This window comes from Macaca mulatta, chromosome X (assembly GCF_049350105.2).
Source record: "Macaca mulatta isolate MMU2019108-1 chromosome X, T2T-MMU8v2.0, whole genome shotgun sequence".
Lineage (NCBI taxonomy): Eukaryota > Metazoa > Chordata > Mammalia > Primates > Cercopithecidae > Macaca > Macaca mulatta.
In genome coordinates, this window is record NC_133426.1 from 79,111,325 (window position 1) to 79,128,344 (window position 17,020).

The 17,020-nt window shown below is 39.8% G+C and overlaps 1 protein-coding gene across 14 annotated transcripts in view; it reads right to left on the bottom strand.

Annotated features, from left to right (window-relative positions):
• HDAC8 (histone deacetylase 8) overlaps positions 1-16,625 on the bottom strand; it is a 247,934-nt gene extending 231,309 nt beyond the window's left edge. For 9 of the 14 annotated variants that reach the window (XR_013413093.1, XR_013413092.1, XR_013413094.1 and 6 more), the window contains exons 1-4: positions 16,417-16,625; positions 15,828-15,880; positions 12,797-12,927; positions 11,940-12,081 (exon numbers count right to left, since the gene is read on the bottom strand). Coding sequence is in view for 11 of the 14 variants with exons in the window: in XM_077989431.1 (XP_077845557.1) it covers positions 11,940-12,081; positions 12,797-12,927; positions 15,828-15,880; positions 16,417-16,527 (437 nt within the window). In the remaining 3 variants the exon portion in view is untranslated. Of the gene's footprint in view, positions 1-11,397; positions 11,848-11,920; positions 12,082-12,796; positions 12,928-15,827; positions 15,881-16,416 lie in introns of those variants that run through there. The other 5 variants (XM_077989430.1, XM_077989429.1, XM_077989433.1 and 2 more) reach the window with 3 other exon arrangements.
• Between the last annotated feature and the right edge of the window lie 395 nt (positions 16,626-17,020).

A 17,020-nucleotide genomic window follows, 5' to 3' on the forward strand; every position in this document is an offset into this window, starting at 1 on the left:
TGCAGAACCTGTTGATATGGAGGGCTGACTGTATTTATAGAAAAAGAATCTGCATATGAATAAATCCCCACAGTTCAAACCTGTGTTGTTCAAGGGCTAACTGCTAATATTTCAATTTGTCTATTTATTAGTGATGCTAAATATTTTCTCATGCTTGTTTAATGTTTCCTCTTTTGTGAATTGTCTATTTGTGTTTTTTGTTCATTTATCTGAGTATTAGTGTTTAAAAAAATCAATTAGAACAGTTAGAGATTTTAACCCTTTGTTACATTTGCTGTAATTTTGGGGGATCTCTTTCTATCTTGGTAAAATTTTAGCTACAAAATAATATAATATCATTACAGAAATTTTGAAAACTGGAGAAAAATATGTTTAAAAAATCATCAATAATTCTGCCTATTAATATGGTGGATAGGAGGCAGGACTAGCTTACAGCAGGAGCTGCTCGGACGGACAGAACAGCATGGGGAAACTCACATCATGAACTTTTGCTCCTAGAACTACCGCTGAAACATACCAGGGAAACCAAGAAAATCCACAGACCCTTTGAAGGAACTGGATCACTGCTGCAGGCTCCCTGAGATGCCGAACAACTGTAAGTTGGCTTGCTTTCTCAACAGGGAGGCTCATGGTCTGGGGCAAGTTCTCAGCCCTGGTCACTGGTTGACTGGAAATAGACTCAGTGCTGTTGGGAGCGGGGAGCCGGGTAGGGGCGGGGGAGGAACGGTGGGAGTGAGACCGGCCTCTAGGACTGCAGGCTGCATGGGAGCGGGGTGAAGCCTGTGACTGCCGGCTTTCCCTCACTTTCCTGGAGACCTGTATGACTCAGCAGAGGCAGCCATAATCCCCCTGGGAATATAACTCCACTGGACTGGGAACCACACCCCCTTCCCCCACAGCAGGCCCCACCCAAGGAGACTCTGAGCTCAGACACACACCTACCCCTGCCTCCACCTGGTGATCTTTCTCTACCTGCCCCAATAGACAAAGACAAAGGTCATAATCTCTTGGGAGTTCTATGACCCTGCCCGCTGCCTGAGAAACCTGAATACTTAAACAGGTGTCCCCAGGCAAGTTTGCATCCTCCCTATACGACCACAGCTGATGCGTTCTTGAAGGCGCCACCTCCTGGCTGGAGGCCAACCAACACAAAACCAGTGCACTGAAGAAAAACACAACTAAGGACCGTCCACTTTACTCTCCTGCTACCTCCACTGGAGCAGGTTCTGGTATCCACAGCTGCCAAGACCTGAAGACAGATCACATCACAGCACTCTTTGCAGACACTCCCCAGTACCAGGTGGGAGCTCGGTAGCTCTGCTGGGTGGCTAGACCCAGAAAAGCAAAAACAATCACTACAGTTCAGCTCTCAGGGAGCCCCACATTCCTAGGGGAAGGAGGAGAATGACACATCAAAGGAGCACCCCGTGGGACAAGAGACTGAACAGCAGCCCATGAATCCCAGATCTTCCCTCAGATATAGTCTACCCAAATGAGAAGGAACTAGAAACACAATTCTGGTAATATGACAAAACAAGGTTCTTTAACATCCCCAAAAGATCATACCAGCTCACCAGCAATGGCTCCAAACCAAGACAAAAATCCCTGAATTGCCAGAAAAAGAATTCAGAAGGTAGATTATTAAGCTAATCAAGGAGCCACCAGAGAAAGGTGAAGTCCAACTTAAAGAAATCAAAAACATAATACAGGATATGAAAGGAAAATTCTTTGGTGAAATGGAGAGCATAAATAAAAAATAATCACAACTTCTGGAAATTAAGGACACACTTAGAGAAATGCAAAATGCACTGGAAAGTCTCAGCAATAGAATTGAACAAGCAGAAGAAAGTGCTTCGGAGCTCAAAGACAAGGCTTTTGAATTAACCCAATCTGTCAAACACAAAGAGAAAAAAATTTTAACAAATGAACAAAGCCTCCAAGAAGTTTGGGACTATGTTAAATGTCCAAACCTAAGAATAATTTGTGTTCCCAAGGAAGAAGATAAATCTAAAAGTTTGGAAAACATATTTGAGGGGATAATTAAGGAAAATTTCCCCAGCCTTGCTAGAGATCTTGACATCCAAACACAAGAAGTTCAAAGAACACCTGGGAAATTCATTGCCAAATGATCATCAACTAGGCACATAGTCATCAGTTACCTAAAGTCAAGATGACGGAAAGAATCTTAAGAGCTGTGAGGCAAAAGCATCAGGTAACCTATAAAGGAAAACCTATCAGATTAACAGCAGATTTCTCAGCAGAAACCTTAAAAGCTGGAAGGGATTGGGGTCCTATTTTTAGCCTCCTTAAACAAAACAATTATCAACCAAGAATTTTGTATCCAGTGAAACTAAACTTCATAAATGAAGGAAAGATACAGTCTTTTCCGGACAAAAAAAAAAATGCTAAGACAATTTGCCACTACAAAGCCAGCACTACAAGAATTGCTAAAACTAGCACTAAATCTTGAAACAAATCCTCAAAATAAACTGAAATAGAACCTCCTTAAAGCATAAATCTCACAGGACCTATATAACAATAATACAATTTGTAAAAACCAAGATATTCAGGCAACAACTAGCATGATGAATAGAATAGTACCTCAATCTCAATACTAACATTGTATGTGGCCTAAATGCTCCACTTAAAGATACAGAATGGCAGAACGGATAAGAATTCACCAACCGAGTTTCTGCTATCTTCAGGAGACTCACCTAACACATAAGGACTTACATAAATTGAAGGTAAAGGGGTGGAAAAAGATATTCCATGCAAATGAACACCAAAAGCAAGCAAGAGTAGCTATTCTTATATCAGACAAAACAAACTTTAAAGCAACAGCAGTTAGAAAAGACAAAGAGGGACATTATATAATGATAAAAGGACTAGTCCAACAGGAAAATATCACAATTCTAAATATGTACATTGGAGCTCCCAAATTTATAAAACAATTACTATTAGACCTAAGAAACGAGATAGACAGCAACACAATTACAGTGGGGGACTGTAATACTCTACTGACAGCACTAGACAGGTCATCCAGACAGAAAGTCAACAAAGAAACAATGGACTTAAACTATACCCTAGAACAAATGGACTTAACAGATATTTATAGAACATTCTACCCAACAACTACAGAATATACATTCTATTCATCAGCACATGGAACATTCTCCAAGACAGACCATATGATAGGCCACAAAACAAGTCTCACTTAAGAAAATCTTTAACAAGTCTCGATTTAAAAAAATCAAAATTATATCAAGTACTCTCTCAGACCACAGTAGAATAAAATTGGAAATAAACTCCAAAAGGAACCCTCAAAACCATGCAAACACATGGAAAGTAAATAGCCTGCTCCTGAATGAACATTAGGTCAACAACGAAATCAAGATAAAAATTAAAAAATTCTTTGAACAGAACGATAATAGTGACACAACCTATCAAAACTTCTGGGATACAGCAAAAGCAGTGCTAAAAGGTAATGCCTCTTAGCAAATTCATTAAATGCCTACATTAAAAAGTCTGAAAGAGCACGAATAGACAATCTAAGGGCACACTACATGGAACTGGAGAAACAAGAACAATCCAAACCCAAACCCAGCAGAAGAAAAGAAATAACCAAGATCAGAGCAGAACTAAATGAAACCGAAACAAACAAAAAAATACAAAAGATAAATGAAACAAAAAGCTGGTTCTTTTAAAATAAATATAATTGATAGACAATTAGCAAGATGAACCAAGGAAAGAAGAGAGAAGATCAAAATAAGCTCAATTAGAAATGAAATGGGAGACATTACAACTGATACCACAGAAATACAAAAGGTTATTCAAGGTTACTAAGAACACTTTTATGTGCATAAACTAGAAAACCTAGAGGAAATGGATAAATTCCTGGAAATATACAACCCTCCTACATTAAACCAGGAACATAAAGAATCTCTGAACAGACCAGTAACAATCAGCGAGATTGAAATGGTAACAACAACAACAACAAATGCCAACAAAAAAGCACCCAGGACCAGACGAATTCACAGCTGAACTCTATCAGACATTCAAAGAAGAATTGGTACCAATCCTATTGACACTATTCCAAAAGTTAGAGGAAGAGGGAATCCTCCCTAAATTATTCTATGAAGCCAATATCACCCTAATACCAAAACTAGGGAAGGACATAACACAAAAAGAAAACTACAGACCAAAATCCCTGATGAACATAGATGCAAAAACTTCAACAAGATAATAGTGAACCAAATTCAACAGGATATCAAAAGATAATTCACCCTGATCAGCTGGATTTCACATTAGAGATGCAGGGATGGTTTAACATACACAAGTCAATAAGTGTGATATACCACATAAACAGAATTAAAAACAAAAATCACATGATCATCTCAATAGATGCAGAAAAAGAATTTGACAAAATTCAGCATCGCTTTATGATTAAAACCCTGAGCAAAATTGGCATAGGAGGGACATACCTTAAGGTAATAAAAGGTAATAATCTACAACAAACCCACGGCCAACATTATGCTGAACGGGGAAAAGTTGAAAGCATTCCCCCCAAGAACTGGAATAAGAAAAGGATGCCCACTTGCACCACTTCCATTCAACACAGTACTGGAAGTCCTAGTCAGAGAAATCAGACAAGAGAAAGAAATAAAGAGCATCCAAATTGGTAAAGAGTAAGTCAAACTGTCGCTCTTTGTTGATGATATGATCATATACCTAGAAAACCCTGAAGACTCACCCAAATAGCTCCTAGAACTGGCAAATGAATTCAGCAAAGTTTTAGGATACAAAATTAATGTACATAAATCAGTAGCTGTGCTATGCACCAATAGCAACAAAGCTGATAATCAAATCAATAACTCAACCCCTTTCACAATAGCTGCAGAAAAAGTAAAATACTTAAGAATATACCCAACCAAGGACATGAAAGACTTCTACAAGGAAAACTACAAAACACTGCTGAAAGAAATCATAGACAACACAAACAAATGAAAACACATTCCATGCTCATGGATGGGTAGAATCAATATTGTGAAAATGACCATAATGCCAAAAGCAATCTACAAATTCAGTGCAATTTCCATCTAAATACCACCATCATTCTTCACAAAAATAAAAAAGACAATCCTAAAATTCATATGGAACCAAAAAAGAGCCCACATAGCCAAAGCTAAGACTAAGCAAAAGGAACAAATCTGGAGGCATCACATTACGCGACTACAAACTATAAGGCCATAGTCTCCAAAACAGCATGATACTGGTACAAAAATAGGCACATAGACCAATGGAACAGAATAGAGAACCCGGAAATAAAGCCAAATGCTTACAGCCAACTCATCTTTGACAAAGCAAACAAAAACCTAAAGTGGGGAAAGGATACCCTATTCAACAAATGGTGCTGGGATAATTGGCAAGCCACATGTAGAAGAATGAAACTGGATCCTCATCTCTCACCTTATCAAAAAATCAACTCAAGATGGATCAAAGACTTAAATCTAAGACCTGAAACTATAAAAATTCTAGAAGATAACATTGGAAAAACCCTTCTAGACATTGGCTTAGGCAAAGAATTCATGACCAAAGACCCCAAAGCAAATACAACAAAAACAAAGATAAACAGATGAAACATAATTAAGCTAAAATGCTTCTGCACAGCAAAAGAAATAATCAGCAGAATTACCAAACAACCCACAGAGTGGGAGAAAATCTTCACAATCTATACATCTGACAGAGGACCAATATCCAGAATTACAAAGAACTCAAACAAATCAGCAAGAAAAAAGCAAAAAATCCCATTTAAAAGTGGGCTAAGGACATGAACAGGCAATTCTCAGAAGAAGATATACCAATGGCCAACAAACATGAAAAAATGCTCAACATCACTAGTGATCAGGAAAATGCAAATCAAAGCCACAATGTGATACTACCTCACTCCTGCAAGAATGGCTATAATAAAAAAATCAAAAAATAATAGATGTTGTTATGGATGTGGTGAAAAGGGAACACTTTTACACTGCTGGTGGGAATGTAAACTAGTACAATCACTATGGAAAACAGTGTGGAGACTCCTTAAAGAACTAAAAGTAGATCCAGCAATCCCACTACTAGGTATCTATCCAGAAAAAAAAGAAGTCATTATACGAAAAAGATACTTGCACACGCATGTTTATAGCAGCACAATTTGCAAATGCAAAAATATGGAACCAGCCCAAATGCCCATCAATCAACAAGTGGATAAAGAAAATGTGGTATATATACACCATAGAATACTACTCAACCATAAAAAGGAATGAGATAATGCATTCACAGCAACCTGCCTGGAATTGGAGACTATTACTCTAAGTGAAGTAACTCAGTAATGGAAAACCAAATGTTGTATGTTCTCACTCATGTGGAAGATAAACTATAAGGACACAAAGGTATAAGAACAACACATTAGACTTTGGGGACTCGGGGGAAAGGATGAGGGGTGGTGAGGGATAAAAGACATTGGGTACAGTGTACACTGCTTGGGTGATGGGTGCACCAAAAGCTCAGAAACACCACTAAATAACTTACTCATGTAACCAAACACCACCTGTTCTCCAAAAGCCTATTGAAATAAAAAAAATTAAAAACTGTAAAAGGAAAATTAAATTAAAAAATAAAAAATAATACTTGGGAGAAAAAATAATTCTGCCACTATATTATTGTTATTCTAAGATAACCACTGTTATCATTCCCAACGGTCTTTCTCTCTTCATATATGTTTTACAAAGCTGTGATTACAATGTGCATGCATTTTTAAGACCTGCTTTTTTTTTTTTTTTTTCTGAGATAGAGTCTTACTTTGTCACCTAGGCTGGTATGCAGTGGCACGATTTCGGTTCTCTGCAACCTCTGCCTCCTGGGTTCAAGCGATTCTCCTGCCTCAGCCTCCCAAGTAGCTGGGATTACAGGTGCCCGCCACCACGTCCAGCTAATTTTTGTATTTTTAGTAGAGACAAGGTTTCACCATGTTGGCCAGGCTGGTCTTAAACTCTTGACCTCAGGTGATCCACCTGCCTTGGCCTCCCAAAGTGCTTGGATTACAGGCATGAGCCACTGCGCCCAGCCAAGACCTGCTTTTTTATTGACACACATGAAGTATTTGTCTGAAGTTCCCTATAATCCTTATAATCATTATTTAAAATAATAGCATAAGGCTGGGCATGGTGGCACACAACCGTAATCCCAGCACTTTGGGAGGGCAAAGTGGGCTGACTGCTTGAGCCCAGGAGTTAGAGACCAGCCTGGACAACATGGCAAGACCCCATCTCTACAAAAAAAGCCAGGGTGTGTGCCTGTAGTCCCAGCTACTCAGGAGGCTGATGTGGGAGGACTGCTTGATCTTTGGGAAGCAGAGGTTGCAGTGAGCTGAGACCATGCAAATGCACTCCAGCCTGGGTGACAGAGCAGACCCTGTCTCATAAGTAAATAATACATAAATAAATAAAAACAAAAAGCTTTTGCACAGAAGGAAAAAAGTAAAACAATAGGATAATATTCTAGGGAGTAGATTCACCATTCCTTTATTACTAGGCATTCATGTTATTTTAGTTTTTAAAATTTTATAAATAACACTGATAAATACCTTCATGAAAATAATTTGTTTCCCATATTAAAAAAAAAAATTAGGCCACATTCCCAGAAGTAAGATTACCCGATCAAAGGGCATTACTACACATTGGCTACCAAAATGCTTTCTTCCAAACCACACTCACTAGGAAACTGAGTACCATCTTTTTCAATTCTTTTAAATATAGGCTTAAAAACTGGTGGCTCATGCCTGTAATCCCAGCACTTTGGGAGGCCGAGGCGGGAGGACATGAGGTCAGGAATTCGAGTCCAGCCTGACCAACGTGGTGAAACCCCGTCTCTACTAAAAATACAAAAATTAGCTGGGCATGATGGCACACGCCTGTAATCCCAGTTACTAAAGAGGCTGAGGCAGGAGAATTGCTTGAACCCGGGAGGCAGGGTTGCAGTGAGCTGAGATCGCGCCACTGCACTCCAGCCTGGACAACAGAGTCGAGATTCTGTCTCAAAAAAAAAGAGCTTACCTAATGGTTTTAATTTGCATTTCTTTGATTAGTAGTGATGAACATTTTCTGATGTTTTCCAGTTGTACTTAAACTCTTTTGTAAATTGTCTATTCATGTTCTTTGTGCAGATTTCTTCTTATACATTATATTGTAAGAGTGGGTTAGATAATACAAGCCTACTACACTTTGTCATATTTATGAAACATAGGCTTTTCCAGCCTGTGTTTACATTTCATTTTAAAAATAGCCAAAAAACTTTTATTTATTTATTTATTTTTTATTATTATACTTTAAGTTCTAGGGTACATGTGGATAATGTGCAGGTTTGTTACATATGTATACTTGTGCCATGTTGGCGTGCTGCACCAAGTTGTTTTGGTTTTAAAATTTTATACAGTCAGGTTTGATCTTTTCCTTCGTGATTTTTAAAAATTGCTTTCTAAGCTTAGAAAATTCTTCCCTTTTAGAAGCTTGATAAATATCCATTCACTCTAGTTTTTTAAATTTGCTTTCTTTAATATTTAACTCTTCAAACTAGCTGTCACTCGTTTTAGTTTATTACAGTAGATGAGTGTATAATGGTATAAGCTGTCACAATACCATTCATTTACTCAACAGACCCTTCAACTCCCATGCACTTGCAATGTATCCTTTGTAATAGATTAAATTCTATATAACTGGTCTCTTTGTTGGGGGGGGTGTACTATAAGCTATCTGTCTAATTTTGTACCAGTGTTTTCATTATTGTAGTTTTGGATGCTTAATATCTAATAGCATTAGTCCTTCATTACTCTTCTTTTGTAGAATATTCTTTGAGAATCATCCTTCATAAGCTTTCAAATGCAATTATTTGCTGTCTTATTCCTAAGATATAAATTTCTTACAGGTAGAATTGGTTTATTTCCTTAGACTAGACTGCCAAGAATATTGTTACTGGGCCAACTGGTATGAACATTTTTTCCCATTCTTAACACTTCCAAAGTTTTCAAAGGGGTTTGTACCAATTTCACTGTAATCCTTCCATCACCTGGATATTTTGAAATAAATTTTTTTTCAACTTGGTAGGGGAAACAATATATCTTGCTTCAATTTCTATATCTCTGCTTATTGGTGATGATAAACATACATTTGACATATAGTAGGTGCTTAATCAATGCTTGTTCAATGAATAAATGGCATGTGTGAATCTGTACATATATTTGGGGATGGGAAGTTTAAACAAATATTGTGATTATAATAGGTAAATGCTGGCTAGATGCAAGTTTGTAGCCTAAATGCCTGTAGTCCATCTACAGAGAGGTTCTAGGTATGCCAAGAACACCCTGGAATTCAGACCTAAATTGGGGAAATCTCCAGAGACTCTCTGTAATTTATATTTATCACAGGCATGTCCGTTTCCACGCAGGAGCAGCTGAAAGATGTCTAAAACAGTTAAGGCGATATATGTGGGTATCTCCATGTCTGTGTGCAGCCCAGAAGCAGCCATGATTGGGTCAAGACAGAGTGTACTTCCTTTGGCAGCAAAACAGTAATAAGAAGCAGAGTACCGCACTGGAAAATGACCCAGGCCCTAGTAGGCTTTCTGCAGTGAATTTAATTGCATAATAAACTGGATGTGATTCATAGAAGCAAGCCTTTTCTTTGAAGCCACACTACTTTTCTTCTCAATTTGCTAAGCCCAAGAGGACCTAGAAGTCTTTCATTCAGAGAAGCTTAATTTTCTCCTTTCATTCTGTAGCTGGGAGGGGAGAGGGTCATTTTTTTTCTCCTAGCAATCATTGTCTTTATTTTGAACTTAAAAAAAAAAAAAAAAGGCAGGCTGGGTGCAGTGACTTTCATGTGCAGTGCCAGCACTTTGGGAGGCCAAGGTGGGAGGATCACTTGAGGCCAGGAATTTGAGACCACCCTGGGCAACACGGCAAGACCTCATCTCTACAAAAAATACAAAAATTATCCAAGTGTGGTGGCACGTGCCTGTAGTCCTAGCTACCTAGAAGGCTGAGGTGGGAAGATCCCTTGAACCCAGGAGTTCGAGACTGCAGTGAGCTATGGTTGCACCACTGCACTCCATCCAGCCTTGGTGACAGAGAGAGAACCTGTCTCGAAAACACAAAACAAGAAAGAAAGAAAGAGGCCAGGTGTGGTGCATGCCTGTAATGCCAGTACCTTGGGAGGCCGAGGATAGAGGATCCCTTGAGCCTGGGAGTTCAAGATCAGCCTAGGAGTTCAAGATTGGCAACATAGGGAGACATTGTCTTTATTTAAAAAATAATCAAACAGCAACAACCAAAAAAAAAGCAAGAAAAAAGCAAGCAGGCAAACAAGCAAAAGCTAACAAAAGGCAGCTTGTCTCTGTTTTTAAGACCATGTAAGACTCATTACTAAAACATTGGTTTCCTTTGCTCTGTTGCCAAACTAGTAAATTCTAGCAGTAAACTTTTTCAAGGACTTCCTTGGCCACAAAATCTGTCAATTTGATGGAAAAAATTCTGTTATTATCTTAATCTGCATATGCTGAAGTTGTGCTGTGTTTTATTCTGAAAAACAAAGTGTGGTTTTCTCTTGACTCAAGAGCACCTAAGAGTATCAAGGTCACTGTTGATTGCATGAACAATTGATTTGTGAATGATGCATTGGCAATTACTACTACAGTGACTTCATTTCTCTCAGACAGAGGATTGATAAATTCAGAGTTTTAAAAAATCCTTATTCTTCAATGTGGATTAAGTACTACAGAAGTATCAAGCAAAGTTCCAAATGCTGAAGAAGGCCCAGCAATCCTTCTCAGACAGACTACTGCAGTTTGACATGTTAACATAAAACACTAGAAGGTGGCTAGGCACGGTGGCTCACCCATGTAATCCCAGCACTTTGGGAGGCCGAGGCAGGCAGATCACCTGAGGTCAGGAGTTTAAGACCAGCCTAGCCAACATGGTGAAACCCCGTCTCTACAAAAATACACAAATTAGCTGGGCATGATGGTGGGTGCCTATAATCCCAGCTACTCAGGAGGCTGAGGCAGGAGAATCACTTGAACTGGGAAGGTGGAGGTTGTAGTAAGCCAAGATCGCGCCACTGCACTCCAGCCTAAGCAACAGGGCGAGACGCTGTCTCAAAAACAAAAAAACAAATAAACAAATGAACAATCCAAAGGACTTCTCCTCTAACTCCAAGAAGCACCTAGGAAGAGCCTTTTCACAAGCCCTTTGTCTTTGAGAGACATCTACCTCTGGGTTGCTACTTTCCTTAGAGGTGGCAGCATGAGCCCTCTTCTTGATTGTTCAGCCTTTTGTTTTAAACCTATTCGCATCAATTTTCCACCTTTTCAAAAATCTGTTTGCCACTTCTTTTAAGAACTAGCTCTAAAATTCACTTCCGCCAAGACTTCCATGATTAATTTCTTTCTACTGATAAGTCTCTTCAGCTCATACACATATTCTATTGGTACCATAGCTAATTTGTTCTCTATTCTAATTTTGTTAATGTTTCTAGACTGTAAGTCCCTTGAAGACAGGGGAATTTCTAGAAAGCGGAAAAGGAATTTAGAGACTGTCTAGTTGTATCCTTTGTTCATTTTATTGATGAAGAAACTGAGGCCTAGGGAGGGTCATCAGTCCAAGTCAGTTAGGCAAGTTAGCAGAAAAACTAGGTGTAGAGCACAGGTGTCCTGACTTTGAGCAGTGTGCTTTCCACTATATTTGGTAATCTTTTTTCTATTTCACTTGGATTTCTTCAGAATGCCTTGTAAAGTGCCACATATACACACGTCTCTCTGTAAATGTCAATACAATAAGCATAAGAGTTTATATAACTGAGAAACTGACTCAAGGAAAGAGTCAGAAAACAGAAAGGTCATTTTCTTACTTCTTTGCATGATGCCAGCCTCCAGACCAGTTAATTGCTACTTTGCACATTCCGTCAATCAGGCATTGGGCAGCTGTGATTGTAGCCCCTCCTACAGCTGCTGCATAGTCAAATATCCCTTCAGTGGCTGGGCAGTCATAACCTTAGGGCAAAAATCAGAAGAAGTGGTTAAAAGATGAACTGGAAAAAGAGGAGGAATAGGTTGAGGTGTGAAAACAACCTAACCTACTAAAAGGCTACTGTGCTAATAACAGCTCCAAGTGAGACAGAAACAACTCCAATGTTGGGGATATAATTTTTTAAAAGGTTAGAGCTAGAAAGGATAAACCTTCCTGATGAACTAGTCACAGGCTATAGATAGAGAAACCAAGGTGATATGTCTTGTCAGTGGTCACACAGAGCCAGGCCTGGGACTCAGCTCTCTTGACCCTCCAGTTCAATGTTCCTCTGCTAAACCATGCTGTTTTTCTAGACTATCCTGCTGGTCACTTACAGTTTTAAAAAATGCAGCTGTTTAATGAGGGATGAGGTAGAAAAACTTAGCCAGAACATAAATCTGTATTCCAGTTAAAATATAAGGTCACAGGACAGCTAAATCAGCATATATATAGCCAGACCAGATCTGAGCACTGCCAATAGGGCCTAAGCAACTGAAAGGTTTTCTTTCATCTAACCCATCATGTGGTTTTGCTCAACTCATATGGTTTGCTTGTTTAGTGAGTTATATGAGGCTAAACCAAAAGATTAAGATCGACAGTTAACACATGATTTCTTAATGAAAAAATATTTAAAAATCATACAAGTTATTAAAAAATTAGGCTGTCCATCTCCCATCACTGCCTGGTAAATGACTTTACCTAGCCCATATTCTATGGAGTCCGGATGATCATCATCGCCCTCTTGGCTGACCTTCTGGAGATGCTGCAGATAAGCATCAGTGTGGAAGGTGGCCATCTCCTCCATGGAGGCCACTTTGGGCTTAACTATCCTAATAATAACAGAGAGAACAAAAAGAGGTGAGTGAGTCAGACCCACTGTATGCCAGAAGCTAGAAACAGAAGCCAGCAGTCTGAGAAGAAAATACAAGTCTCAACTTCTTGTTCCAATAGGCTAGAGTAATAAACACATTCTGTTCTTCCACTGCACTGTGCGGTCTTTACTGCCTCACATCTACAGTAGTGACTCTATTAATAAGGGGCAAGAGGATAGATTTTCCCTTGAGTTTATAGGTAGGTAAACAAAAGTAATTATATTCAAGTTAAACAAATAATCAGGTATCAGACAGACTTTACCCTGTGAGTTACAACTTTCAGGACAAACTCATAGGCAGGGATATTTTCATTTGAACCAGTTGCTAATTGGGCTATCTAATCCTTTCAGTTATATCTTTATTTTAATAGGCAGCTATGTTATCATGCATTTTGAATTTGGAGTCAGATTTGGAGTCAGAGAATTGGGTTCCTGTTCTAACTCTGTACTTACTAGCTCTATAACCTCAGGTAAGTTGACTGTTCCAGAGTTCAGTTTTCTTATTTGTAAAATGGGGAACTTTATGGGACTTATGTGAAGATAAAAGGATAACACATACAAAAATGTGTGGTGGATAACTATCATTCTATTAACGGATAAAAAAATGGGCAACTCAAAATGTAATGTTTCTAGACTTGAACCCTCCTATCTGCCTCTGAGAGTGAGGCGAGAAGGGGCAAAATGGTTGGAACTGGGCTTCACTTGGAACCTCTCAACCTACTTCTCACAAAAAGTGACAAATAGAAGTGAGTGAGGGAATAAAGGGAGCTAACCCAATAAGAGGCCTTCCCACATCTAACCTCTAGCTGCCTATTCCCCATTTCCTCTTCTTGACCCCACAGCTGCCACTACTGTTCTCTAGCCCTTGCCACTTAAAGGGTGGTCTGTAGACTAGGAGCATCAGCATCCCCCAGGTGCTTGTTAGAAATGCAGAACTTCAGACTTGCCTCAGACCTGAGTCAGAATTTGATCATTTTTAAACAAGATGATTTTTAACAAGAAGATTTTTAACATGATGATTTTGAAACAAGATAACATATTTTAAGGTGATTCATATACACATTCAAGTTGAAGGAGCCCTGACCTGGGCCACAGGGAGGCAGCAGTGGTTTTAAATGTCTGCTGAATGGGAACACAGCCATGAGTTTATGATGAATTAATATGACTATACAGGCTATTACTATCACCAAGGTAGCTGGAAGAAATCCTGTGGTTTGGACTCAAAACTGAAATACATAGCCATGACCCAAGAATTCTTGCTTCTTCTTAAAGAAGACACATCTATACCATCAGAGGTGAAAAATCTACCCATTAAAATAAAAATTTTGTAATATCTTGGACCATATTTCCCAGTCCTAAAAGCTCCCTCTTCTAGTACCCTTCCATTTATTTTGTTACATGTTAAAAAACACTTACTGAAAGCCTCCCTATTTAACAGTAAGCAAACTGGACAGTTTTGCTTTGCTTTGATATCTTGTTCGTCATAAAATAATTTTTTGAAATGTTAAATAACTTTAATGGAAGGCATATAGTTACTATGTTAACCAAACCATATGGGTTAAAAAAATGGTTTAAAATGGGTGTGGTGGCATGTGCCTGTAGTCCCAGCTACTCCGGAGGCAGAGGCAGGAGAATCGCTTGAACCTGGGAGGCAGAAGTTGCAGTGAGCCAAGATGGTGCCACAGCACTCCAGCCTGGGTGACAGAGCAAGACTCTGACCAAAAAAAAAAAAAAAAAAAAAAAAAAAAAAAAAAAAAGGCTTAAAAATTCCCTTAAGAAGGTACAAAATGATTTTGTTAATAATAAGAATAAAATCTGAAAGCCTATTACACTACCTTCTGGGAGATAAATGAAGCATAGCACACTAGCTGGTATGGGCACTTAGCTATTTGGCCAGAAATTGTCATAAGTAATCCTATATGTGGCAAGGTTATATTTGCTCTTACAATGGCATCAAATACAGAAATGGCAATAAACAGCAAGTTCATGTTTTTGGAAGAAACAGCTCTCTCTTGAGTTCCGGCTCAGTCTTAGCAGTTTTCTTTGGTCTTGACCTGTCTCCAGCCTCACCCATTAAAGTTTGGTGGCGGTGGTGGGTTGTCTAAAAGTCTTAGGTTGAACTCACACCCTCAAATCTGGTTTAGAATGAAACAAAATCAAAAGAAAAATGGAACACCTCCTAGCTGAACACCTTTTTGTATCAGACTGGTTTTAATACCCAAATGTACTTAAAATCTCCATAATGCACTGAACCTACCCCTGAGATACTTAACCAAGCAATTGAGCTGTATTTCTAATGAACCTTAACTGCTTCCTGCACTTTCCACCCCCCCGTCCCAAGTTCTCTTTTCTCTCTCTCTCTCTTTTTTTTTTTTTTTTTTTTTTTGAGACAGAGTTTCACTCTTGTTGCCCAGGCTGGAGTGCAATGGTGTAATCTCTGCTCACTGCAACCTCCACCTCCCGGGTTCAAGCGATTCTCCTGCCTCAGCCTCCCGAGTAGCTGGGACTACAGGCGCCTGCTATCACACCCGGCTAATTTTTTTGTATTTTTAGTAGAGACGGGGTTTTGCCATGTTGGGCAGGCTGGTCTCAAACTACTGACCTCAGGCGATCCAGCCACCTAGGCCTCCCAAAATGCTGGGATTACAGGCATGAGCCATGCTCCTGGCCCCCCAAGTTTTCTTAATTCTTCAAGAGCTTTCTTGGGATTACAGGCAGATTACAAACACTGTGAATACTCTCACAGAAAGCTAAAATAATTTTTTCAAGAGACCGTTCTCTTCCTTGCTCCACTGTGAAGCAGGATATTAAGGCTAGGAACACCTAGCTTCAGGGCTACGTTCAAGAAAGACAACTTACCTCATTTGCTTATGCAGTGCATATGCTTCAATCAAAGAATGTACCATACTGGCCTAAAAACATCAGCGGGGGGGGGGAAAAAAAGCAGAAATAGTCTTAAAAGTTTAATTCAGCAAAATCCCCGTCAATCTCATTATCCTGAACAAAGGAACGGATTAACTTTGTTTCAACTGGCTTCCCTTCTGTTAACAGTTACAATACACTTTAGACAATACAGATACAAAGTATCAAAATCTCTAAGGTGAAAGCTACCAGGCCTTAGGTAGGTGATGGAACACTTTCCCCCTGCAGCTTGTTTTCCCACGACTTCAGTGGTCCCCTAGGAGTGGAAACTGCGTCCTCTCCCCGCCTCCGTACCCCCTCCCCCACTCCTACCTGTCCGTTGGGCGTCCCGCAGAGACATGCTGCGGTCTCAGAAACAATGTGAGAACACTTCCTTCTGATACAGCTTTAGGTATCTGATACAGCTACTCGAAATTTCTGAAGATTTCCCCCAGCCCAGTGTCCTCTCCGCTTCCTAACGTTCTTTCGTCCACTGCCCCCACCCCCACCACAAAAGCCCATGGTCTTTCATCCTGACTTCTCTTACCCGTTTGGGGATCTTGGCCAGGGAGTCACACATACTGACATACTCGGGACTATAGATATAAACCGGGATCAGCGACTGCCCACTGTCCGCCGGTTCCTCCGGCTCCTCCATCTTCCACTTAAAACCGTTCCGCAGGCACCTTCCAGATCTGGCTTTTTTCGGACTCGGCCAGGGCTCCAGTTCCTGCTCCTCTGATCGGCCGCAGCGGTGCTCCCTGGTCAACATTCCCTCCTATTCTTGAGATCGCCGGAGACACTATCCCCACTCCCCGTCCTATTGAAGGAATAGATGGGACTTCCCAGACCAGACTCCCCTCATTTAGCGACCACAGTTCAAGAAAAAGGGTTTGGCAGATGTAAAAGTCCAAATAGCTGTCAATTAGGATCGATTGTTTTATGGCACAAATAAATAGGGTCAAAACTAACCATCCTTGTTGCCCTACGGGGCCATTTGAGATGAAGTCAGACCAGTTTCACAGCATGCTGGGAGATGTAGTTTCCAGAGGTTTGAGCAACGGAAGAGTCCGGGCTAACCACTAAAATAACCGCGATTTTGAGTTTTAGCGCTAAGACCAAAAAAAAAAAAAAAAAAAAAAAGGGAGGCT